The sequence below is a fragment of the Mustela putorius genome, unplaced genomic scaffold, assembly GCF_011764305.1.
Source record: "Mustela putorius furo isolate JIRA1106 unplaced genomic scaffold, ASM1176430v1.1 tig00000738_pilon_pilon_pilon, whole genome shotgun sequence".
In the NCBI taxonomy this organism is placed as follows: domain Eukaryota; kingdom Metazoa; phylum Chordata; class Mammalia; order Carnivora; family Mustelidae; genus Mustela; species Mustela putorius.
The window spans coordinates 8,720,495-8,746,269 of record NW_025421463.1 but is presented as its reverse complement, the minus strand read 5'-3'; the positions used below and the strand labels follow the sequence as shown (position 1 = coordinate 8,746,269).

The 25,775-nt window shown below is 39.9% G+C and overlaps 1 protein-coding gene across 24 annotated transcripts in view; it reads right to left on the bottom strand.

The window, feature by feature from the left end:
- RBFOX2 (RNA binding fox-1 homolog 2) overlaps nt 1–25,775 on the bottom strand; it is a 272,463-nt gene that overhangs the window by 26,333 nt on the left and 220,355 nt on the right. For 16 of the 24 annotated variants that reach the window (XM_045083941.1, XM_045083930.1, XM_045083935.1 and 13 more), the window contains 3 exons: nt 13,121–13,267; nt 10,292–10,345; nt 1,468–1,560 (listed from right to left, as the gene is read on the bottom strand). In XM_045083941.1, coding sequence (XP_044939876.1) covers nt 1,468–1,560; nt 10,292–10,345; nt 13,121–13,267 — 294 coding nt within the window. The remainder of the gene's footprint in view (nt 1–1,467; nt 1,561–10,291; nt 10,346–13,120; nt 13,268–25,775) is intronic. The other 8 variants (XM_045083932.1, XM_045083934.1, XM_045083939.1 and 5 more) reach the window with 3 other exon arrangements.

The following is a 25,775-nucleotide window of genomic DNA, read 5'->3' as shown; positions in this document are numbered from 1 at the left end:
CTAAAAGGAAAATGGCCAGAACCAATCAGAAACCACCAGTCAGCAAGAGACCCATAGCCGCAGGTGACAGAGAGAAGGGGCAGGAGAGACAGAGGGAGAAGGACGGGGACAGAACCTGGGGCGAGAGAGCAAGAAGGCAGGGGAGAAGAGAAGAGAAAGTCAGGGGTGTCGCGGGCAGCAAAGAGAGCCGTCAAGGGCAAGGAAAGACCAGAGCTACATACAGGTTTGGGGGAGGGGAGGGGAAGTAGAGGCGGGAAGTGCATTAATAAAACCAGCCAAACTTGGAGCTCAGTAACTCTGAGTAAGATGTGCAAGGGGGAAAAATCACCATGATGTCAGTAATCAAACAGCTCAGACCGCTACAAACAACATGTACATCCAAAGTCCAGGCGGCACTACTCAAGAGCATTGAAAATAAAAGGGGGAAAGGAAAAGGAAGAGGAACAAGTCAAATCACATTTTGTAGTGTTAATGTGAGATGGCAGATGGACTTTTTCTTTCTTATTTAATTGTTTTGTAATTAACAATTGAAAAAGCTTCTTGTCTAGTGCTTGGTTTCACTTACCGCCAATGGGCACCATCGCCAGCATTGTGTATAGTTACCAGGGAAAGAGGGAGTCAAGTGAAGGGCCCTAAATGCTAAACCATTGGAAAGGGAGGGAAAAAGCAAAATATGCAGACATCTTACTCAAAATGGTGGCTTTTATATTTCATACTTTAAAAAAACTGAGAAAGGGGAAAGGAGCCAGTTAACCTTCACTGCGTTCTTAAAAAGGACTGGCAGACACCACGGGACTGCCGGGAACACGGTAGAAGCACATTTGCCAGGCAGCCGTCAGACCCTCTTGTCTGAGGATTTTATCCACCATTCCCGGTGGCAATTTGTGATAGGAAATGTACTTAAAAATGCCACGAGTTTTGGGATCTTTCTGCCCTCCCCACCACCTCTGCCGTCTTGTATTCCTTGATTATCACACGCACATGGAGGCGAACTGGCCGCCCAAGAGAGAGGGTACTGGCTGGCTCCTTGATTCATTATAGGACACAATGTCACAACTGGATCGTTTTTAGACATTTATAAAGTTAGTTTTATTTTGGCCTGATCACAGGTACTCATACGGAGTCTCGCAAACTGAAGCAAAGGAAAAAAATCAAGAGAGCAGAAAGATGAACATTTTGGAGGAAAAAAGTAAATGAGAAACAAATACACATGTACACGCACACAAGTAAATCAAAATGAGACCCCCCACCAACAACCAAAAAATAGGGAAAAGAGGACAGAAGTGTTACTTTTACACATTTTAGTGCAAGAAGGTGAAGGACACAGACACACACACACACACACACACATATGCATGTGTGCAGACACACACACAAGACAGGGCTTCAAATGTGAAATAAGTGAGGGAATACACAAAAAGAGAAATAAAAATATAAACCAGAAATTGAATTATTGAAGACATGCACCTCGATTTTACGGCCCTCTACCACGGTGCCGTGTAATTTCTCCCTGGCCCTGTCTGCATCAGCACTATTCTCGAAAGTTACGAACCCGAATCCCTGCATGCAGCGGGAGAAGGGGGGAAAACATGCACATCGTTATATTGAAATATTGATCTCTTGGTAAACAGAGAAATAAAAATCACAGTATGAAACTGACATCAGCATCAACCCAGCAGTACTCTCCCAAAGTCACATTTTTGGTCCATGCATATTTGGTAAAGGGAAATTAAATCCAGTAACAATATAGAACTGTAGTAGTAGTAGTAGTAGTAGTAATAATAATAATAATGATAATAGCAACAACAACAGCAATAGTAATAATGATAATGTAATTAACAACAAGAACAATAATAAAATAAAATGTAAAGCATGTGAGGCCAGACCAAAATTAAGGTATAGAGCTACTCGGGTCAAACTCTCCCACCAAGAATCTCAACATTGTTTTAGATGTTCTGTCTCTTTCAATTTATGCTGTTAATTTACATGTCATTTTATGTAATGCTAAAAAATAATTAAAACTGTCACTCCCCAGTAACTTCTACATGAGGCCTTCCATTTAGGTGTAATCACTGCATAATGGGATTTTTAGATCTCATCATTTGGCCCCACTCTGCCTGTCCTCTTACAGCAACATAATTCCTCTGGGAACAGAATAATTTAAAACACAGCCTCTGTCTAGAATTCTGTAGGGACTGGGTGTGGAAGAAGAGAGCACCCATGTTCATCTAAGCTAATGAAAATACCACTAAGCAGTGGCCAATTATGCCTTTTCTTCAACGAATTTTAAACAACCAGACCGGCACTCAGAGTAAAAATAGGTTCAGCTGAATTCCAGAGAATAGCTTATCCAAATTTGCCTAAATTACACATTTGTTGAAGCCTACATCTGCTACTAAATGTATTAGTAATTTTCCATGTAGACGGAAAAAAGGAATCAAAAGGCAGTGCGAATGAGATCTGTTAGTGCCATCAGCTGTATACTGTCCAACAGGAAAAGAATACCATAAAACAGCAATATACTTGGTCCTGAGTTAAAATTAATTTGTGCACTGTACACAAAGAAATCGTATGGAGCTTTAACTCATTGAGTGGAGAATGAAAATGCTGGAACCAGGGAGTTAACCCACCTACTCCTGCATTCACATGTATCTGAAAAGACGGTCTTGGTCATAATCGTACCATCAATGTCAAAAGCAGGATTTACTATGTATTTCTATGACTATCTCATCAAGCGGTCTATCAATTTCATCCTGCTGCTTTGTCCTCCTCCTTCCACTCTGCAACTGTAACATTTTCCCAAGCTATTCACATGTGTAGAATAGTTAATTCTTAGGATTTTCTGGGCAAGTCCCCATTTCTCAAGAGCTGCACTGTCCCTCTGGTATTCTTCTAACGTTCTACTGTACGATAACCTGGAAACCTTTGTTACTTCTTTTTACGGAAGTTCTGCTTTTGCTGCCCTCCTCGAGTCCTTCCAGATACATACAAAATGTGTCCTTAACTGAGATGGTCAATGGTGTGCATAGCTCAGTAAGATTTTAGAAAAGTGATTTCATCCTTTTGACGGATCTCATTACTTTGCATTCTACATGACTAAATGGTTGCTGAGTGGCGATCCATGGAGAATCCCAATGGAGTATCTTTACCTATAATCTGGGTATCACCACAAATATCCTGGAAAGTGCAATGCTGAGCTGACAGAAAAATGTAGATGTCTGCTGCTGGATGGAGGTGGACTGCTCCAGGTAATTGTATTAACATTTTCTTTAAAAATATAAGTATGTGGAAAATATCAATGGAAACACATTTTCAGAAACAAATTTTGATACCAACATGTTACACCACATCAACAGCTCAAGGTATACAATCTCAGGTTACTAATTAATGACATTGTGCGTTTGTCACCTACATTGGGCATCTGCTCTAGAAAGGAAGCCAGTTCTCCAATCCTGGGGCACCCTCCAATAAAAAAGTTAAGTAAACCTTTCAAGAAAGGTCACAGGTAGTGAGGAGTTTTATAGCACACTGTGGAAGTACTGTAAACTATGTTCCAACTGGTTCCCACAGCCTCATACAGATTATAAGCCTTGGGTTAAATAAACAAATGATAAATTAGGAGCTGGGTAACAAATGATGTGGAGACCAACACCTAAGGTTTTGACGACTGGCCTTATGACTGACTACCTACATCGACACACCCATACACTCACATACTAGTGTGTCTTGTAAGTACAACGGTGAGGTAGAAAAAGGATAAATCTATTGTTTTCATTTTTTAAGATTAAGAAAGTAAATCAAACTGAGGTGAGACACCCAAGCACCGACAAGGCGTTCTTCCTTCCAGGTGGCTTCTTTCCACAGCTAATGGTGAGAAAGTAAGAAATAAAGCTCTAAACCCCAAGTTCAGTATTCTATTAACCAAACTCCATTCATCCTAAAAACCCTCCTAATTTTCTTTTTCAAATCCAATTGCTAAAGGTGGTCTGTAATGCACTGAGCACCTGCAATGCAGTGACAGCAGCTGGAAGAATTCAGGGTGGTGTCAGAAGCCAGCAGAGCTTATACTCCATAGGAAATGCTAATCAAAATGCCAAAGATAGAAAATGAACCAATCTTCACCTAGGGTAAAGGAGGAAGAAGGTCTTGCTGATGATACTCTGGGACTTCTGATAGGAAACAGAGGTAAGCAGATTTCCTTCTTTCCTTTGAAGATAAATAGACTTAGTGGTGGGCAGAACAACGCCCCGAAGTTGTCCACATCCTAATCCTTGGAACCTGTGCATGTTACCACCACCTTACCCGGCAAAAGGGATTTTGCAGATGTGATTAAATTAACGATCTTGAGATAGGGAGATTATCCTGGATTAGCCAGGCGAGCCCAGTGTAATCACAAGGGTGCTTATAAGCTAAAAGAGGGAAACAGGAGAGTGGGAATCAGAGTGCAGCAGCCTGAGAAAGAACTGGTTATTTTTGACTTTGAAGATGGAAGGGGGCTACAGGTCAAGGAAGGTGGGTCCCCTCTAGAAGCTGGAAAAGGCAAGGACTGGATTATGCCTTAGAGCCAACTGAAAGAATGCAGCCCTGCAACACTTTGGTTTTAGCTTGGTGAGACCCATTTTGGACTTTCGGGTTCCAGAACTATGTACGATAACAAATCTGTGTTTTTAAGCCACCAACTTTAAGATAATTTGTTCAGAAGCAATAGGAAATGAGCATGTATCTCTCAGAAGTCTGTGATTAGAAGTCTGTGTTTTTAGAATACTGTTCTTTAATACTTTCCTCTGTGTTGAAACTTTAGAGTTTCCGTCAACTTAACTACAATGTGGGTGCAAGAATATTAACTCAAATAAAACCTGAAAAGAAGTCTAAGGTACCATTCTGAAAATGTGCCAGGAACTGAGCTAAGGATATTCACAGATTATCCGGGCTTAAAAAGTTACTAACAGGAAAATATGCTTACATGAAATTATGTTTTAGTGTACCTCCATTCTTGGAAATCTAATTCACATTATGTTTGGTCATTTGGATCTCTTGCTTTAAAAAGAAAAATTTAATTAAAAAAACCCCTCATTGTTGACATGTTTGTCTATACCAGGGCTATCTGACAGAAATACAACACAAGCCACATACATAATTTTAAATATTCTACTAGCCACATTGAAAAAGTAAAAATATATGAAAGTAATGTCAATAATATATTTAAAATATGTGCAAATACTATCATTTCAACATGGCATTAATATAAAAACATTAATGAGATATTCCTTTTTTCTGCTCAGTCTTTGAAATCATGTGTATTTTACACTGAAAGTACATCTGAATTTAGAACTTGCTACATTCCAGGTGCTCAATATGGACACTGTATGGGACAATGCAGGTCTCTATGCTTTATACTATAACCTACCGCTCTCAGTTCTCAAACTTTTTCTGTGTTAATAATTTAAATAAACCAGTTTTCCATGTGTGATTTACTCCTATCTTAGCTTGTCTTGTGAAAACTGAGGAATGGGAGTTCTATCAGGATTACGGTTGTGGTTAAAACTTCTACTAAGTGTGACAAACATTTTATCACCTGTCCTGACATCCGTTTATCATCAAGGGCCTATAGGAACCGAATAACTACGACCTTTTTAGTCTGGCCTCAGACAGCAATAAATAACAAGCAATAGGATGAGCACTGGAAAAATATTCTGAAATCTGTATAATCTTTGAGTTTTTCCATCTCAGAAAAATGAGAAAGAAAATTTACCATGTAACTTTTAAGGGAGAAATCAAAAGCGGACGTTCTCCTGGGTATGGCCAGAACACAGAAATTTAAAAATAAATAAAAGAAAAAGAAAACTAAAAACCATAAGATGGTAACAAAAAAATAAACTAAGCCCTTTGAAAATACATGCACTGTTAATTCAGTTTTACATATCATGAAAAACATTTCAACTCAGCATTTCCTATCGAATTTTACTGAAAAGCAAAGGCCTAGTTAGTGCAATTTCAAAGACAGTTTTTTGACCATATTTTGAAAGAAATAAATAATTTCCCTTTGCATGAAATCAAAATCCAGGGAAACAGGCAAGAAATTACAGCACATTACTTGTGTCTGAGGATGGGATTAGAGGCTTTATCTGCCCTAACTCCAGCCTACACGGAAGCCTAACCCCAGTTCAGATGCCCGTCATCCCAGATATCCACATCCACCGGAGAGAAGTACTGAGAACACATGAGCTAAAAACTTGCTAGAAATGTCAGTAACGGTTGCTGCGACGTGGTCTGTGGTCCTTCAATGAACTCAATTAACAGTTGGCACTGTCTGAAGACGTGAAGAGCTCCTACACACTCAGTCTTTATGATACACGTCCCTTGGAGCAACAAGCACACCAGAAGCAGGTTGACAAAACTTTATGGAAAATATAAATGTTAGAATGTGTACGTTTCTTTACTTAGTAATATAACTCTATGTGATCATTATCACAAACAAATTGTTATGGGCTGGGTGATAGTGAACAGGATGGTGGAGAGTCATGAATGAGTCAGAGAAAGAGAAATACTGTATGATTTCACTCCTATGTGGGATTTAAGGAACAAAACAAACGAGCAGAAGGGAAAAAGAGAGAAAGAGAGAATGAGGAGAGAAGCAAATCAAGAAACAGAGACTTAACTACAGAGAACAAAGGGATGGTTCCCAGAGGGAAGGTGGGTAGGGGGTGGGTGGAAGGAGGGGCTGGGAGCGCACTTCCCCCTCCAGGTGTCATATGGAGGGCTGAAACTCTACACTGCACACCTGAAACTAGTCCCTCACTGCATGTTAACCAATTGGAATTTAAATAAAAACGTAAAAAGAGTTTTGAAAAGCAACGCCTTCTTAGTCACTAGAAGTATCTAACAGCCAATGCAAAGTCAAGATGAACTAGGTAACCATTATGTAGAATTCTGCTTAAGATTCTGTGTGAGAAAAAAGACTGGAAGGAAATGCAGGAGATTATTAGTGAATATGCTCTTTTAATGAACTATTTATGCTTTTTTGGGGGAGTCTGGACATGAAAAATCACGTTTTTCTTTTATAATGGTTTTGAAAAGGGTGCTTTTAAAAAGTTGTTACTCAAAGGATCTATAAGGAGGGGCAATACAATTTATCGTTCAAACTGGAGCACTTTGGGGGAGGAAGGGGACATTAATAATTATGCTAAGAAAAGGGCTAGAGACTGGGACTATTCTGGATAAACCAGGACATATGGTCACGCTACCAATATATTCTCTTTCTATTGTTTACAGCAATACATTGTTATGATTGGTGACATCTGGGGAATCAGTAAAGTTACACATATCAGTATAATCATTTTCTAGATTCTGTTTGAGTATATTCCTTCCATTTTTTGGCAGGGGTAGCATTTTTCATCATACATCCTAAGTGAACATTTTCAAAATGAGAGCCTACCTTTGTTTTAGTTAATCATAGAAAATTAGATAGGACTTATTTTGTATTTTAAAAGGAGTATGGGTTTAAAACAATATTTTTAAAAAAATCACATGAAATAATTTAAGTATATATTTTTGCATGTGTAGGATTCTAAATGATATACATTCATCCCATAATCTAGGAAAACCAAATCTAGACTAGGAAGGTCAAAGACAAAAAAGGAAGATACTCAGCAATTTTTTCAGGCAAGCTGAAAAAGTAGACTGCTGGCAAGCCAGGGTGGGAGGGATGGGGCGGGCAAAGCAGCACGACCGTGCTCACCTGTGTTTTTAAGTGAGAATGTTCTAAAACCATAGCCTGAGTGTCTCATTATAAAAAAGAAGACACGTTGCTTTTTTGCTTTGGAGGCCTGTGGTTATCTGTTTCACTGATAACTGTTTTACATGTTAGTATCACTTATCTCAGATTTATTTTGTGACTCATTTTTCAATTACTGCTTCAAAAAAAATTCAATAAAGCTAATTTTTGGACAGAAAAGCACTCAGTTCAAAGACCGAGCAACACTAAAGTGAAGAAAAGCACCACTTATGTCTCCTTATCGCTGGTTCCTTTCAAGACATGTTGTAATTTTATAGTCAACCAGAAACACAGGAGGAATGAGAAAATAAACTTAATTTACAAAGAGAAAAGTACTCTTTAATTTATGTGAGGAGGATCCCAGAAGAGGCCCCTGGGTTTTGACTCCAAAATAAACCTCTGTTAACGCATTTCCAGAACAGTTCCCGGGGAACCGTTCCAGGAGAGAACTTTAGGTGACAGTTAAGAAGGACAAAGGATGCAGACAGATTTTGTATCAGTCCCTGAAGGCAGATCCGGGCAATTCTGAATTCGGTGCTTTGTTTTAAGATCGACTGCCAATGAGTACACAGTCTGTCTACTCTTTAGCACCGCAAAGGAAAAGGGGCAGTGAAGACCCAGAATTTTACTGTGGGGAGCAGCATAGGCTTTTAGATGCCCTAAAGAGAAAAGGGAGGCGTGTGTCATTTATACATGAAAATTACAGGGAGAAGCAACTGAATCGGGAAATTAAACAATTTTTGGCAGTAGGCAAATCTTTGAAGTCAATGAAAGGAGCCTTAAGAAAGATCGATTTCCTTTGCTTCACAAGAATTCAATCCAATTCTTTTCTTGGTAAGGAGCAAGGCCCCAGAGCCTGATGAAACCATACTGGGCGTGTACTTTTTGGGGTGTACTTAACAACAGCTCAAGTGCATACACTTAGAATTAAAAACGTTTAGACTACGACTTTGGATAAACAGTGTCGCATAGAATGCGACATGCACTTCTCATCTCTAAACCACTGTCATTTTCCACCTTGGATCTAAAAAGCTCCCCCAAAAATAAAAGCCAAGGGCCAGAAATCCACTGTGAAGAAACTACAAGCATAAATAGTTTTACTGGTTACAGGTTGAACATATTTTACTTTAAAAATACTTACCAAGTTAAGTGCTGGAGAAAGTTCTGTATAGGCATGTTAATCTTTTTTTGTTTTAACTGAAAACTGGAAGCTTAAGAGTATAATTACCTCTTTAATAATTAACAAAGAATTATTATTATAATCAGAATTAAACACTATCAGTGATGATGAATTCTATAAAGGAAGGGAATAATCAGGACCATTAGAAGAGTACATACATTTGTGCTAGTTTAGATGGGGCAGGAGGTACCTGTAATTCTGTAGGTATATGCTATTAATTGTCAGGGTAGGGTGAATTTGGAGTGGGAAATTGAAGAGCTAAGTATTCACTCATTTATTTGCTTTATTTAGCTTTTCTCAAATTATATTCTTAGAGATTTAATTATAGCCAAGGGGTAACTTGCGAAGTTCAGGAGAGATAACCAAATGAAAAATTAACTCAAAAATGGTTCCACACTAAAAATGCAAGTAGAAGTGAACACAGCAAGGTAAATATTTACAAGCCTGACCACGGTTGGTTATGTCTGTGGCAGGCATTCCGTTTGTTGAGGAGGAAGAAAACTGTTGAATGAAACTGTGAAATTCGGTTCATTAAATATTTTTTCACACCACTGTAATACTTCATCATTCTCTCCTTCCTAAAATCACTGCTGCTTATTTTAGTGTATGGAAATTCGAAATCATACAGATTGGGAATTTAAAGTAGTCAATTATTAGGGGGAAATCAGTTTTAATTAGAACGTTCAGTTCTCATACAGAACACATTTCGAAGACAGTACATATATGGAATTGTGCACTGTTACTACTTTCATTCCGATGCCAAAAAAACCCCAGCTCACTATTTGAAACGGAAGGGACTCTATAACCCGAAGCTTACCTCTCTGGGTAGAACTCAGAGGAGGAAATCAGCTTACAGTGAATTCCTGAGTCACTATTCCCTGTTTTTACGCCTTGTCGAATTTATTCAAAAGAGAGAGCAAGTCAACTGAGGAACTGAAATATTACATTTGTTCTAAGTATGTCATTTCAAAGTCTGATTTTTAAAAGCGGAATTCACAATAGAATTCTCATAGAATTTCACCCGAGTCTTCTCTCTTTTCCTTCAAAATAAGCTGGTGAGGGCGATTTTGTCCGAGAAAGGGCGGGTGTCTCCCGCTCCTGACCTCCCTTCTCACACTGGTCTTGCTCCTACCCCCACCCCTTCACTCCCCCAACTGATGTATCAGGATAAAGACGGGCCATGTGGTTGCTTAGTTTTAGAGATAATCTGATCCAAGCCAGGTAGGTTGGGATACTTTCCGCAGGCTTGAAAAACCGCTTTAAATTTTCTGATTCCTTGCTATTTAAAACAAAACTAAAAAGAAGCCAGGCACACTTAATACTGAGAGGGAGCTTACCTTAGAGCCACGTTCATTAAAGATTATTTCTACATCTAGGATTTTGCCAAACTGCTGCAGAGACAAAAATAAAAAACATTTATTCCTGGTCAGCTTTTTGACCACATACTTTATTCTCTCCTGAAAAAGGCACAGGTTTTTTTTATTTTTTAACTACTTATTCAACCTCCATGTTTCTCCTTGTTGGCAAGTCCCAACACCAGTTCTGATCTTCCCTTGTCAATAAGCCGACAAGGCCTCCTGTTTCACTCCTTTTTCAGTTCGCCCACTCATACGTCACCCACCTCTACCTGGCAGGAGCCGTTCCCGGAACACCCTCACAGTGTTACCCTTCGGGTACTTCCTCAGGGACAAGAACCGGGGCTTTTCCTAACTACGTGTTTAATATTTTAAATGTCTCTGTTTTTAAGAAGCAAATCCTAAGCACAAAGATAAACTAGTGAAGGCTGTTTTTCTTTTTCTTCTTCTTAATTTTTTTAATTGATAAAAGTAAACCATATTCACTGCAGAAGTCAGGAAATACAGATACATAAAAAGGAAAAGAGGAAACAGAGAACGAAGATCGTCTGCACACCTACCATCTCCCCATTCTGGTTCACAGCCTTTGTCTTTTTCTTACGCTTTTCCTTACGTATACTTGATTAAGGACATATTTCCATGTAAAGGAAATATGTAATTTTTTTTTTTAATGTGCTAGACAGCCTTCCAAGCCATTAACTCTACAGTGTGTTCTAATTTCTACAGACTACATGCTATTTTCCATCGTACTTAAACATTCATGGACATTAGACATGATTTCATTTATTTGCCATTTTAATATTTCCGCACTGAATGTCATCAAGAACATTTTAAGTAATAACTCTGATTTGTAATTAATTAAATATTTTAACCTTTGGGAACAAGCTAGAAACACCAAACCTAAATAACTGGGTTAGTGGCAGCTCAACGGCTAACTGGAGGGGCGCGCAGTCACAGCGGTTACACAGCAGAGACGTGGAGAAGGTGACAAGCCAGCCTGTTTGCCTCAATGCTTGGATCAACTGAATGGGAGGGATGCATAAGAAATCTCCAGGGATCTTTCTGCCCCCACTTTCCTCGGAGTACTGGCCTCAAAGACCCAGTGATCTCTTTGACTTGGATTTTAAATCAGAATTTGGGAAATGTTAAAACACTAAAAAAATGAAAAGAGCAAAACAGATCATGCTTTCTCACTGGGCTGAATCATTACTATCTTTTTCAGAAAACATGTACTAAGAGCCCATGTTTTCTAGAGTAAGGCTTCTGGGCTTGATTCCAGTTTCATCATTTAACAGAACATTAGGAAATTAAAGGAGAGAAGAAAATGTCTTATTTTAGGTAGGGGGGGATTTAATTTTATTTCTATGCCTATCCAAATGACTAAGATTGGAATGGTGTTTTAGAGTTTTCCTTTTACATTCTCTAATGCGTCTTTATACCGTCCTGCTAGGGTTAGGACTGCCTTCCTTTAATGGTTAAGGAAAATGCGGCTGAAGGAAGTCACTGGTCAAGTTCACACAGCTAATAAAACAAAGCATGGAATCCTTGCTCTACACCGCTGCTGGTGTCCTTCCGAGGGATAGGCGCTAACCAGGCAGGAGACAGAGCAACCACCGTACCAGGTATCCCTTGTGAGGAACAATTTCTTTTTTCTTTTTTTTTTTTTTTTCTGGATGTAGCAGTCTTATAGGAAAGTCCTAATACATTTCAAGAAATCACTGATTAACTCGCCTAGGCAGATCTTCAACGGATACAATTTTTCTGACCTGAGAGAAAACACACTTGTGACAGATGAGAATATACTCCATTTTCCCTGATCTCCAGAGACTAGGACTCCATATAATCTCTGATAATTCAGTAGAGAACCTCATAACTCCTACTCCTGGGAAACTTCTTTTTAAATATAACCTCAATTCTTGAAGCTGCCCTTTATATATTCTGTTGTTTTCTCTTCTGGAGAGATGAGTTGGCTACCTTTTTCTGTGTAAAGTCTTTCCTAGTACTTCAAGAATGTTATTAAAACTCAATGCTGGCCTTGGCTTCGGTACAAAAAACACTCCAAGTACTCAGCTGTCAGTGACAAAATTTTGCTCCAGCGTCTTGTCGCCATGACCAGGACTTCACGCAGGGCGCCTGTTTCCCGACAGAGCACCACACAGCAACAGCCATGACGGTTTTTTAAAAACCATGATCTCTTGTTTCTAGTTCAAGTTAAGAGCTTGCTCAAATGAAATCTGGCAACAGCGCATATGCCCGGAAAAAACCCAAGACTTCCAGCAATCATTCACTTTCTAGTAACTTAAATTTTTGCTGTTATACTATGTTTTCATGATGGTGATTTCGGGAGGAAGGGGAAGCTGGCAGAATCCATCAGGGTAGCGAATCAAACACCTACACCTGATTTTAGATACTGGTCTTGATGCTGCTAAATTACAAGGAGGGAAGTAAAAACAAAACACAGGTACTATCCGCTTCAGACACTAGGTCACTGAACTTGTAACACTCTGAAAAGGATTACTGTCTTTGTCCTGATTTTAGTACTGAAAGGCTCACGCCCCAAGAGACCCCTCGGTCCCAGGCAAACCAGGTGGCACAGTCACCTCCTGGACGTGAGAACCTGCAAGGTCCACATCTAGAATGACAGGAGTGACAGCGCTAGGTGACAGAAGTCCCTGAAGACCAATGAAAACACTGACTCACCTTAGGATCTCTCTCAATCTATGCACAGTCTTATCCTAAAGTCTTAATGACTTATTAAAGTACACTGGCCGGATTAAATTGTATACCCACGGAAGAACTCCATAGACTTACCCCAAACATCTGTCGGAGGTCAGGGTCCCGGAAGCGGAAGGGAATATTAGAGACGTGCAGCCGTTTAGGGGTGGATTTGCTCTCTGAGTTCTCACTACTTTGTGTCTGTGACTGCTGGCCATCTGTCTGGGCTCCCCCTTCCGTCTGCTAAAGCGAAGAAACAGACAACATGGAGCGAAAAATAAATAGATTACTTCACAAGAATTCTGTAAAATTAAGGCCCCGCCCAACCCCACATGTTCTTAAACAATTCTCAAAGCGTCTTTAAGCAAAAATTAGAGTTGTCCCTTCACAGGGAAAAAAACAAAACCAAGCATGATACCTTGTGCAAATTACTATCATTTATACTTCGAGTATTTTTTTAAAAAGATTTTTATTTATTTATTTGACAGAGACCACAGGTAGGCAGAGAGGGGGGAAGCAGACTCCCTGCCAAGCAGAGAGCCCGATGCGGGGCTCAATCCCAGGACCCTGGAACCATGACCCGAGCCGAAGGCAGAGACTTTAACTTACTGAGCCACCCAGGTGCCCCTCAAGTATTATGAATATTTACAGAACATTAATGAAATGGGAGAAAAGAGGAAAACTAAGTGACCTGCCCAAGACCACGTGGAGATCCATTAGATATGAAAGATACCAAAACTGAAGACATAAAAATGGTACCATTATTCTTCAATTCTTAGTGCAGTTTTCCAGTTCTGAGATCTTTCTATTTTGAAAGTGAAGAGTCTGTTGTATGTAGTTGAGGTCACTGCATTTTTGGTTTATCATTTTAGGAAATAAGGGAATATCTGAATGTTTCATTCCCTCTATTAGTTCAAGAGTTTATGACTATGGGGTCACCAAAGTATCCCAACATTATTCCTGATGAGGAGACACCTAATGACAATGGGCATTTGGCTTCAACCTGAAGGAGCGTCTGCTCTGAAACCCATCAGCACTCTCCTCTGAATCCATGTGATTGCACCTGACAAACCCGGCTGACGTCAGCCCAGGGACCCCCAGGCTCCTGCAGCCCAGAGCAAGGCTCCATTTACAAAATCTGCTGGGAGAGGCTTTATGAGTCCAGCATAACCTACTGGACAATGTAAACACTGGGTCTATGTACCCCCACAGTGAAAGGGCACATGTAAGCATGGGTGTACTTTTAACCCTCAATCTCTTTTGCAACACGGCAGGCTTTTTTTCCTCTCGATAAATCCTCAAAACAGTTGTGACAGAGAGAAACACTTTCGACAAACATCCAACAGGTGTGAAACATTCTAGGTATTCAAAACACATTTATTTTAAAGTATTCATCTGGCAATTTAGGACCCTTATGTTTTCACTATTCCCTGTAAGGTACACACCAAACTGGAGGGCTCGCGGAGCTGATTAAACCAAGAATGGGAACTCACTGTTCTTAGTATCTCGAGTGAGTTACAACTGAGTCCCTAACGAATTCTTCTGCGTGACGCAGAACAGAGCCCTCCCTTTGACCCAACCTTCAAGTCAAAGAAACTGTGAATCACAGATACTTTTGGCTCAGAGATATTACCAACCATCTCGAAATGGAGTTTGAGACTTTAAAATACAAAGGATAATCAGGAATAAACCCGGAATGAATGCTAGCTTTTCAAGTGTCAGTCGAAGTGATGGCAGCTTTTATCTCCTTCCATTCAGGCCTTGCAGATGGCTTAAATGTGCAATGATTCATTTGATACAAAAATAGCAGAAAAGGGAAGAGCTATGAAGCAATGTTCTGCGAAAGTGTAAGGTTTTCAATCATCAATTTGGGCACAATGCAGACTAAACAAAACAAGTCCATTCGAAGACGAAACTCACTAAGTTACTGAAACAGCATCAGGGACACCAAAGCAATAAGCAGTAAAGTATAAGCATCGACTACAACTAATGACCACCCCAGCACCTTCAGACTCACCTCTTACATCTCACAGCTGGAGCCAAAGTTTAAAACCACCAGATCTGACCTGCAGGATGTCAGTGCATCACTCTGATAAAAAGTCACCAGTTTTATATATAACTTACCCATGTAGTTCATACAATGAAGTGGCAGGATAAATGAAACTGATTATTTCAAAGTATGTTGCCCAACGTACTTGTCACTTCAGGTTTTTATGGCCTTGAAGACACAATTTAAGCAGGATAGAAGCCAGATTGGATCATTTTCTGCCTTGTAGTGAAAACCTACATTTTAAGTTTTCTTCTTATTTAAGTAATCTCTACACCCAATGAGGGGCTCGAACTTAGGTCCCCAAGGTCAAGAGTTGCACGCTCTTCCCACTGAGTCAGCCAGGTGCCCCCGCACATCTACATTCTTTAAAAGTACTAAATCTTTAACTCTAAGGACACTTGGCAAGTTGGAAAAGTAAATTATCATTTCCAAAATTCTCAAGTCTTCTGACTTACTATATGTTTCAAAAGTGCAATTTAACATACATATATAAAAACACAGAAATCAGAAGCATGAATGAATGTTCACAAAGAAAATATACCCAAGTGAACTATCAAATCAGATAGCAACAGAACCCCAGGACACCTTAGTCACTGACCCCTTGTGAAAGGGGCCCCACTGCCCCAACTTCTAATTCAATAGATTAATTTGGCTGTTCCTGAACTGGAACAAAACAAAACAAAACAAAGAAATTAAAGAAAAAGAAAAGAAAAGGAATTATACAGTATGTACTCTGTTGTATTTGTCTTCCTGATGCATTCTGTTTGTCTAATACACATACCTACGTTGTTGTAATTCACCCATTCTTCTTTCATTTTATAAACATAGAGGACTTACTGGAGTTGCTTCCAGTTTTAGGGTATTAAGGATAATGTTCCTGTGAATATCCTTGCTACATTCTCGTCTTTCGGTGCAAATAGCCATTTCTGTTGGGTACACATGCACATAGGAGTGGATTTGTTGGATTTAGGACACACACTAAGTTCAGCCTTACCAGATATCACCAGTTTTCCCAGTGGCTGTATTGACTTATTCTCGGCTACGGATGGCTGTGAGAGTTCTATCTGCTCTCAGTATTCTCATTTTCATTGTAAAAATCATGGTGGGAGGCAGGGGCACCATATTGTGGTTTTAATTTGCGTTCTTCTCTTTAAACTTCAGATCCTTCCTGCTTTCCACTTAAGAGAATTTTGTTGAAAAGCGGGAACTCCCTGTGAAATTGCAACTATTTCTTCAGCCCATACTACATCATAGACCCTCCTGTAAACCTTTTAATAACACTTATACTTTATATAGTGTTTACTATTTGCCAAACACTGGCCTACACATTTTATGTCTTTTAATTAATATAATTCTTAACAACAAACCCCAAGAGTAGGTACTGTTTCTTTTTTAAACGTGAGAATGTAGGAGGTACTATTTTTTACCCCATTTTTCAGATGAGGAATCTGAAAACCAGAAAGCCTGCCTAAGTTCTGAATCAGGGGTTTAAACAAAGGTAGGTTGGCCCTAGAGCATATGGTCTTAACCACTAGGTCATGTTGGAATGTATATGCACTTTTATCTTCTCTAATCCTCACAATAATTTACAAGGCAGGCACTATTACTACCCCAATGGACAGAGGCAGAAAGTAAGACACAGAGAGGTGAAGCAGGTGCCCAAGGCCCCATTAAGTGGCAGAGCAGCAACTGAAAACCAGGTGGCTTTCATGTGCCAGCCTCCTGCCCAGCATGGCACCCACACTTACTCCTTCCCATTAGAAGGGAGAACACATGTGGATCCCACTCTTTCTCAGGACCCTCATGGGCAGAGCAAGACCTCCCCTGGGGTGCAGGCAGGCATGGGGTAAGACAAGGAAAGCTGTCCAAGAATGACATATATCCTATATTTTGAGGGAAGAGAAACAGGGCAGGCCACAAAGGGAGGAAAAATAAGACTAAGACAACGGGTAAAGGCACACTGGCACTCACAGGAAAACAGCCAGACAGCTACTAAACGGATACTCAAAGGCGCTGAGCAGCAGATTTCTGCCCATAGTGGACATAGGAATATGAAATACACATTGGAGGTGCCTGGGTGGCTCAGTCAGTTGGGCGTCTGCCTTCGGCTCAGGTCATGATCCCAGGGTCCTGGATGGAGCCCTGCATTGGGCTCTCTGGGGAGCTTCTCCCTCTCCTCCTTGCCTGTGCTCTCTCATTATCTCTGTCTCTCTCTCTCAAATAAAATCTTAAAAAAATAATAATAAAGGAAATATACACTGAATGTAATTAAACGAGATACTTCCCCATTTGACACCCCCAACTTTAAGTTTGCCTCAATATCAACTACTAATTGTTGAAATACATCAGACAGAAGAAGTAAGGAGTTTTTAGGCTGTATCTTTTTTTTTTTTTTTTAAAGGCTGTATCTTTGGCAAAGTGGACAGCAGAACTGTTTGTTCTGAGAAAAATCTCAGTGTACACTACTGGTTTGCTTTATTTTCTATTGTTAGCTACTGAGACACTTTACGGACTATATAAACAACCTCCCAAGGTTCTGTTCTTCCCTTCTGTGGTCATTTTCTGACCTAATTTATTCGCTGGGCAGGGGATGAAACAGAAGAGGCTGGAGTCTGTGCGCCGCAAGTTTACGGCAAGGGCTGCCCGTGGCACCGCTGATGCAATCTTGGGACTAGTGGCTATGTATCTTTTTAAACAATCTGGCTGCCCCAGTGAGGTCTAGCTATCTGTCCACATGGCAGAGGAGCCTGGAGCTTTTTACAACGAGAAGCAAATCAGATTTATAAGTCTCAAAGCCTCATTCTAGAAATGAAAACTAAAAATGTCTTGGTTTAATGAACTCACACTTTTAAAATTCCTAGAACTGTGAAGTGGATTAATTTTCTGACTTCTCTACGAAACAGTGGCAATATTTCCACTATGGAGTGTGAAAAGAGTGTTCTGGGCAATATGAGATGAAATATTACTTTCCAAGTCTCTATCATAGTAACATTTAACACATAATCTGTGATAGTAAGGAATCTCTTGATAAATTCAGAAATAATATACTTTGATTTATGGATTTTCTTCAATATTGATTTTCTTCAATATGTATTCCTTTTGTTTTCTGAGATGACTTCATTTCTTATTTTCACCTCTGTGAGGCTGAAGAGGAAGAAGAAGAAATTTCATTCACAGCAAATTTCTTGAGAATCAGATTCATGTCTGAAAACATCTACTAAATTAATCCATGTCAATGACAGCTTGGGTATCTAGGTTGAAATTCTAGGTTAATTCTAGGTTGAAAAAAATTCCTTTAGAATTTTGAAGGCAGCTCTAAAGCGTTGTCTAGTTTTCCATGCGGCTGTTCAGAAACCCGAAGGCATTCTTTCCTCCCATTCTCTCCGGTTTGGAGACTGTCCAGGGTGTCTAGTGTGCTATAATTTCATAATGATATCCCTTAATGTGAGTTTGTTTTATTCTGATCTATTTTGCTGGTACTTCTGTAGTCTCTTTTAAATTGAAAATTAATGTCCTTCAGTCCTGGGAAGTCTTCTTGAATTCTTTTGCTGATGATTCCCACCCTACACATTTGGTCTTTCTCTCTGGAATTTGTATTATTGGACACTGGCCGTTTTGGACTGGTCCTCTTATTTTCATACTTCTTTATTTCCTCTCTGGCTTTTGGGTCTTTTTTTTTTTTTTTTTTTTTTTTGGATAATAGGTGTTTAATTCCTTATTTGAAAACTTTGGGGCCAATGGATACCAGAATTCAGAAGTTTTAGGATTTTTAGGAAGGTAACGGGTATAACCATAATGTAACTCAACAGATCTGGGACAGTGATATTTCTTTATGTTCATTCATATAAATGTGACAAAGATATATACAGGTTGTGAATTTTGCTGCTAACTTATGAAAAATCATTTGATTTTCAGAACATTTTTGGATTTTAGATTGTGGATAAGGGACTACAGACCTTTACTTCTTCCAGCCCTCCCACAAAATTCTTACATTTTGTTGCCTTTTTTTCCTTTAAGATGTTATTTACTTATTTATTTATTTGACACAGAGAGAGAGAAAGAGAGAGAGAGAAGCAGGCCCCCCACTGAGCAAGGAGCCCCATGAGGGGCTTGATCCCAGGACCCCAAGATTATGACCTGAGCCGAAAGCAGATGCTTAACCAACTGAGCCACCCAGACAGCCCTGTTGCCATGTGTTTAATTTCAAGGTTCATTTTTCTTCTCTGAATCCCACAGTCTTCACCCTTTAAAACTTCATTCTTGTTTAGTATCTTCTCTTCTCTTTATCTCTCTAAAGCTGTAGATTATTGCTTTGGTAGTTGTTTGGAAGTAAAAGTTTCTTTTCATCCCCAATTTCCTTTTAGTTTGCTTCTTTTTGTTCTCTATCTTGCACATTGTAGGTTTCCCTCAGGAATCTAGCTATCCTTGGTTTTGGCTTAGAATTAAGAATCAAGTTGGAGGGAGGTAGCTAAAAAAACTGTTAGTTCTAAATGGGTGGGGTGGAGGGGCATGAGGACTTGGACTCACTCCAGTTAGGGAAGTGATGTTAGGGGAACCCACTGACATGTCCATCTTCAAGTCTTTCCTCTTGAGTCAGTTAGGCTCCCAGAAAAGAGTTTTCCAGTCTTCTATCCAGAGCTGTCAGTTTCTGCAACTTCTAAAATTTTTGTGGTGTAAATGGAATTATTTCTCAGAGTTCTCCCACAACTGGCTTAGAAATAAGTTCATGTGGGTCTGCTAAGCTCATCACTAACTGGGACATCTGCTTTCTAGCTTCCAAAATTATTAATTCTCCTCTTCTTACTGGTTTATAGCCCTAAAAACACACAAACACCAAAACCATTTACTGCATTCTTGGAGGAAGCAAAACTAGATGGGTGTATTCAAAAGTAACCTGGAAAAAACTCCTGTTTGATAAAACCTTGTAATACCGTATGTACATATGCAACAAAGCTTATGTGTATTTTGAGCTAACACGTATAAAATATTTTGGCAAATACCGCTTGCTTTCAAAATAGCCTTTGTTTCTCAAGGAGAGCCTTCATTACAGCCCTTTGCCAACACACACTTAAAAGGCTGTGGGAGAATAAGCAGAGACCTTGACAATGAGACACGGTTCTCAGCTACCAGTAAGCCTATAAATATAAATACAAAGTTTTTTCCTTTCTCTGTTCTTCAGAGACTGAAACTACTCCAGATATAAGCTGAATATGATTAAAATATTTTGGAATAAGGAGACATGACAACTAACTGCAACATGGGATCCGGAACTGGGTTTAGAACAGAAAAAAGGACATTAGTGGAAAAACTGGTAAAATGTGAATAAGGTCTATATTCTGCCTTAGTATTGTACCAACACTTCTTACTGCCTTGTTTGGAAAATTGTACTGTACCTATGTAAGGTAATGACATTAGGGGAAGTTAGGTGAAGGATTATGCAGAAGTTTTTTGCATAATTTTTGCCACTTTCCTATGAATCTAAGATTATTTCAAAATAAAAAGTTAAAAAGAAGGGAAAGGTATTTGGGGATGCCAGATTCGAAACCCTAAAGAATATTAAAACACAAAGAATGTCTAAGTTGGTTTAATGAGTATACACAAGCACAACTGTGGACAAATGCTTGAAATTGTATTCAGTATGCAGGGTGGACCACTTATCAAAGTCAGAAATGGGCTGAAAAGTCTATTCATTCCAAATTACTGGCATGGTGGAGAAAGAAGCACATTTAATCTGAAACCACTATTATTATGTACTCCCAAATTAGAAGCAATTTAACTTACAAATCTCCTTTACTTACAGAAGGTAAGCCCCATAAAGTGCCATCTCCTGCAGCAGCTTCCCTGAAGATCTCATCATTTTGAGAACAAAAGCACGATTCCTAGTTGGGTTCAATTTCTTTCGGATGGGGACTGGTCTTCAGTTAAGGTTTAAGCGGATCCTTCTCATAAGATGAATCAGGGATTTTCACAGTGTTACAAAGTCACATACAGTATAAGGGACATGGTTCTGAAAACTGCAAAGTTCAAGACTAAATTTATCAAAGATAGCAGATATTTCTCTTCACTGCTAAAAGTAGAGCTGCCTTGTCAACCGCCATGTATTTCAGACAGCTGTGAAATCAGGCAACGATTACCAAAGGCTTCACTTGGGAATATTCACGTTGGTTCTGTTAAAAGAACCACAGTGTGTCCAGGAGGGAGTCACTCATGCCAATAAGCCCCAGTTCAGCAAACCAAAAGTGAACTCTGTTTCTTTGCGGGGCTCTCCCAGAAAAGCAAGGCCCAGGTCAACCAATCAGACTTGCCTGCTCAGCAAACGTTACCTGACCTGGCTCTGCACGACGTAAGGAAGAAAGCAACCTTGCTCTAACCAATCAGCAAATGCCCAGTGTAACTTCCTTGTTCCTGCTCCTTTCTGCCTATAAAACCTCTTGTACAGCTCTTCCGGGCTCCTTTCTACCTGCTTAGATTGGATGCAGCCCAACTCACGAATCACTGAGCACGGCCAAGAAGACCTGCATAATTTACTCAGTTGAATTTTGTTAACAGTTAAAAATTTACACAAAAATGAAATTTCAGGGGTGTCTGGGTGACTCAGGGGGTTAAACCTCTGCCTTCAGCTCAGGTCATGGTCTCGGGGTCCTGGGATTGAGCCCCACATCAGGCTCTCTGCTCGGCAGGGAGTCTGCTTCCCCCCCTCTCTCTGCCTGCCTCTCTGCCTACTTGTGATCTCTCTCTCTGTATCAAATAAATAAAATCTTTTAAAAAAATGAAGTTTCATTAATTTTTCTCTATTACCCTTTTCAAATTTGAATGATTCAAATTTATATGAGATAAGACCATGATGTATCTCATACCCAAGAAAATCTAACGAAAAGATCACTCCCAAAATAGTTTTAAGTGCATCTAAAAGCACAGGTGTAGGGATGCCTGGGTGGCTCAGTGAGTTAAAGCCTCTGCCTTCGGCTCAGGTCATGATCCCGGGGTCCTGAAATTGAGCTCCGCATTGGGCACTCTGCTTGGCGGTGAGCCTGCTTCCCCCCTCTCTCTGCCTGCCTCTCTGCCTGCCTGTGATCTCTGTCAAATAAATAAATAAAATCTTAAAAACAAAACAAAACCCACAAATGTATGCAGGTACTTCAAAAATCTCACAGCAATCCCTTCCAATGGGTAGAATGGCAGTTCTACAGGATGTTAACTGGTATTTTGCAGAAAATGGGTTTCATGGTCAAATAAATTTGGGAAATACTAAGCTAAGCAAAGTCAACAGATCTCCTGTTTTCTCCCCAAACATGTATTACACATATAATTCATTCCTTTCTTTTTGTAGAGCCGGCTGTAACATTCACTGATAAAGGTATGGCTCTTAGGGCACCAGCTCCTATGCAGGCAAGGGAAGAAAGATTCTCTCAGGAGAGAGAACTGGATGGTCCATTCATTTCATAAATTAAGGCTGCCTATGACACCTTCTTTGAAATAATTATATAATAACAGTATTGTAGCTAATGCTTACTGACATTTACTCTGGGCCAGGCATTGTCTTCAGTACTGGCTCTTCATTTTCTCATTTAATCCAAAAAGCCCCTATCAGGCAGGAACCATTATCACCATTTTTACAGATGAGGAAAATGAGCACTAGAGTCATAATTTTCAGATGATTACGCATTTAGCAAATGGAAGGAGGAGCTGGGAGCTAAACCCAACTCTACCTGATTTCTGATCAGAGAGATTTCTGGGCTCAAGCACCCTAACCACAATCACAGTAGTATGTAATAATGTTTTTTCTAAAACAACTTTTAAAAACCAAATTTCAGTTTTTCCTGATAAAATTTTAAAAAGTAGGTTGAGATACTTTTCATTAGGTCATTTTACATTACCTTAAAGAAAGGGGGGGAGGGACTACAACCCATGTTGGTCCACCATTTGAAGTATTTTTACAATGTTTATATTGGAGTGTGTGATGGCCTAAAATGTGGTAGAATCAGAGCATCTGAATTCCTTCTTCGAGAGTCAAAATGCCCTAATATGATCAAATGATTTTCTAAAGAGTGAAATATTGACCTCATGCTTATTTGCTGAAAATAATGGTATTTCACTTTGCTCAAACTTGTGATAGAACACTTGCGATATACTAAACATAAAATTATTTTATCTAAATGCCACCATCAGACACAATTTTTAGGGCATGGAAAATTGAATTTATGTCTCTGTAGAGCCATTCACTAGTCAAGAAAAATTACTTTTAGATTTAGTTATTTTTAAAAGAAATGCTCATGCATTTCCTTTGTGTATTTGAATACTGCTATGACAACCCAAATTCTGAGACTCTGGTCTTGTCTGGACATTTAAATGTAAGCACACTTTTTTTTTTCCAATTAACTAGTAATTCAATTTTCTTCAGATAATATCTAGTTCCACCTTCTCAGTAGGTCAAAGTGCTATAAAAAGGAATTATAAAAGGCATCATTTGCATATGTGATATCATCATAAGCTGGTATCCCACTGTGAAATAGAAACCATAGCAAGTCACTTATTTTTTTAAACCAAGAGTGAGAATCATAGAAAAATTACATATAATGTAAAATAGGGAAACACAGACAGAAGATCACCTCATTTAAAAACTTTATCCTTAACTGAATGCTTCTTTAATATTTTAATGTACATTTTAGAATGAAAGATATCTGTTTGTACATTCTAGGTGGAGTTCTTCAGTTTAAAGTCGAACGATCAGTGGAAGCTAAGAAGACATCCCTGTGGATGCCTTTTATTTTTTATAATTTGCATGGGGAAGCTGAAGAAAAGCACGTGGCTGAAAGCAGATTTCCTGAGCTCTGTTACCAGCTAGCTGTAACCTTCTGTGTTCAAGTCACTTAGAACTGTTGACCTCTGTTGTAAAAGGCAGGCATAAAATGATTTCTAAAATCCATTTTAGCTTTAAAATTCAGTGATTCTAATCAGTTACTCATTTCAAAAAATAGTACAAGATATTTATGAAAAATGTACAACTCTTTAGACAGGTTAAGAAAAACCATGCCCATAAATGAACCATTAGTGCTTCTTTATCCTGGCCCCAACACAGGAGAGCAGGAAAGGGCAGCAGAGCACAGAATTACCATTCCCAGCACTGCTTAGTTCTAGTTGCTTCTGGCAGGGGAGGGAGTTGGTGGGGGGGGGTAAAAGTAAATAAAAGTAAAAGTAAATAAATGAATAAAGACATGCAAGGGAGAAGCAGCAATCATCATGAGGCTAACAATATTAACAATATGCTGAAAGGTGTCTTGAGTGTCATGAACCAAAGGGCAAGTTTCTCCATTAAAAATATCCACGTCTGGGGCACCTGGGTGGCTCGGTCGCTGGAGCATCCAACTCCTGATTTCAGTTCAGGTCATGATCTCAGGGTTAGGGTTAGGGTGGGATCAAGCCCTGCATCAGGCTCCGCGCTCAGCAGGTAATCTGCGTCTCTCCTCTTCCCTCTGACCCTCTCTCCTGCTCTCCTGTGTGCTCTAATAAATAAAAGAATCTAAAACAAAAATATCCAAGCCTGGCTTGGAGTGTGGTTTTCTGTAGCAACTCTTGCACTTTCAGACCAGCCTACAGTCTGCTCATGGATCGAGCTCTGAAACGGCCAAGACGATCACAGGCATCATAACTGGTAAACTGGAAACAACTGTGGATGGTTTGTGCAGGCTCACCATCTTCTCCCTATTACTCTGGAGAGGAAATGAGGGATTCTCCTGGGAGTAGACAGTCAGAGGAGTAACTTCCTCTGTGCTCCCAGGCCTTCTAGTTCTAGCTGGGAAGCAGGCCTGCTAACCATGATGCCTACACTGCAGGCTGGGGGTCACATGGGCCATGACACTCAATGTAAGAGAAGGATTTGGGCCCCATGCTTCTCATTATGTTCCAGAAATCCTCACTTGGGCAAATGGACCCATGTTAAGGGCTATCGCTTCTTGGCTCTGTTTTAGTGGGATACCAGTCCACACGGCGCTTGCAAGTAAGGGAGTCAGTGTGATTATGGAGGATGGTCACACTGATCTTCTGATAGAGAAAGTGACAGAAAAGCTGGCTTCAACGCTAAGAAAGGGCATGCAACAAAGCAAAGAAACCGAGGATGGTGGACAGCATGGTGTTCTAGTTACCTTTCATTCAGAAGTGTGCCTGAAGGCTACCAGCGAGGAGGGCTGTGGGGTCTACGGCTGACCCACACAGTAAAGGAGGGTCCCTCAGCTATGCCTTCAAATCTCTGCTTTACAGCCATCAACAACTCTGCTCAAATACTTCAAAAGAGGATATTAACATTTCCTACCAACCAGCCACAGATGCTGAACCTTTATGATTTCTTTTTTTCTTCACTCAAAAAACACTTATTAGGGTGCCTGGGTGGCTCAGTGGCTTAAGCCTCTGCCTTCGGCTTGGGTCATGATCTCAGGGTCCTGGGATTGAGCCCCAGGTCGGGCTCTCTGCTCAGTGGGGAGCCTGCTTCCCCTCCCCCCACCCACCTGACTCTCTGCCTACTTGTGATCTCTCTGTCAAATAAATAAAATCTTTAAAACAAAACAAACAAAAAACACTTGTTAAACATCCATTATGCGCCACTGGGAGTAATAAGAGGGCAAGCAGTAACTCCTGTCCTCAAGGAAAAAATAGTCGACTAGGTGGGCGGAACGTGCACATGGACACAACCCTCTGAAGAGGACT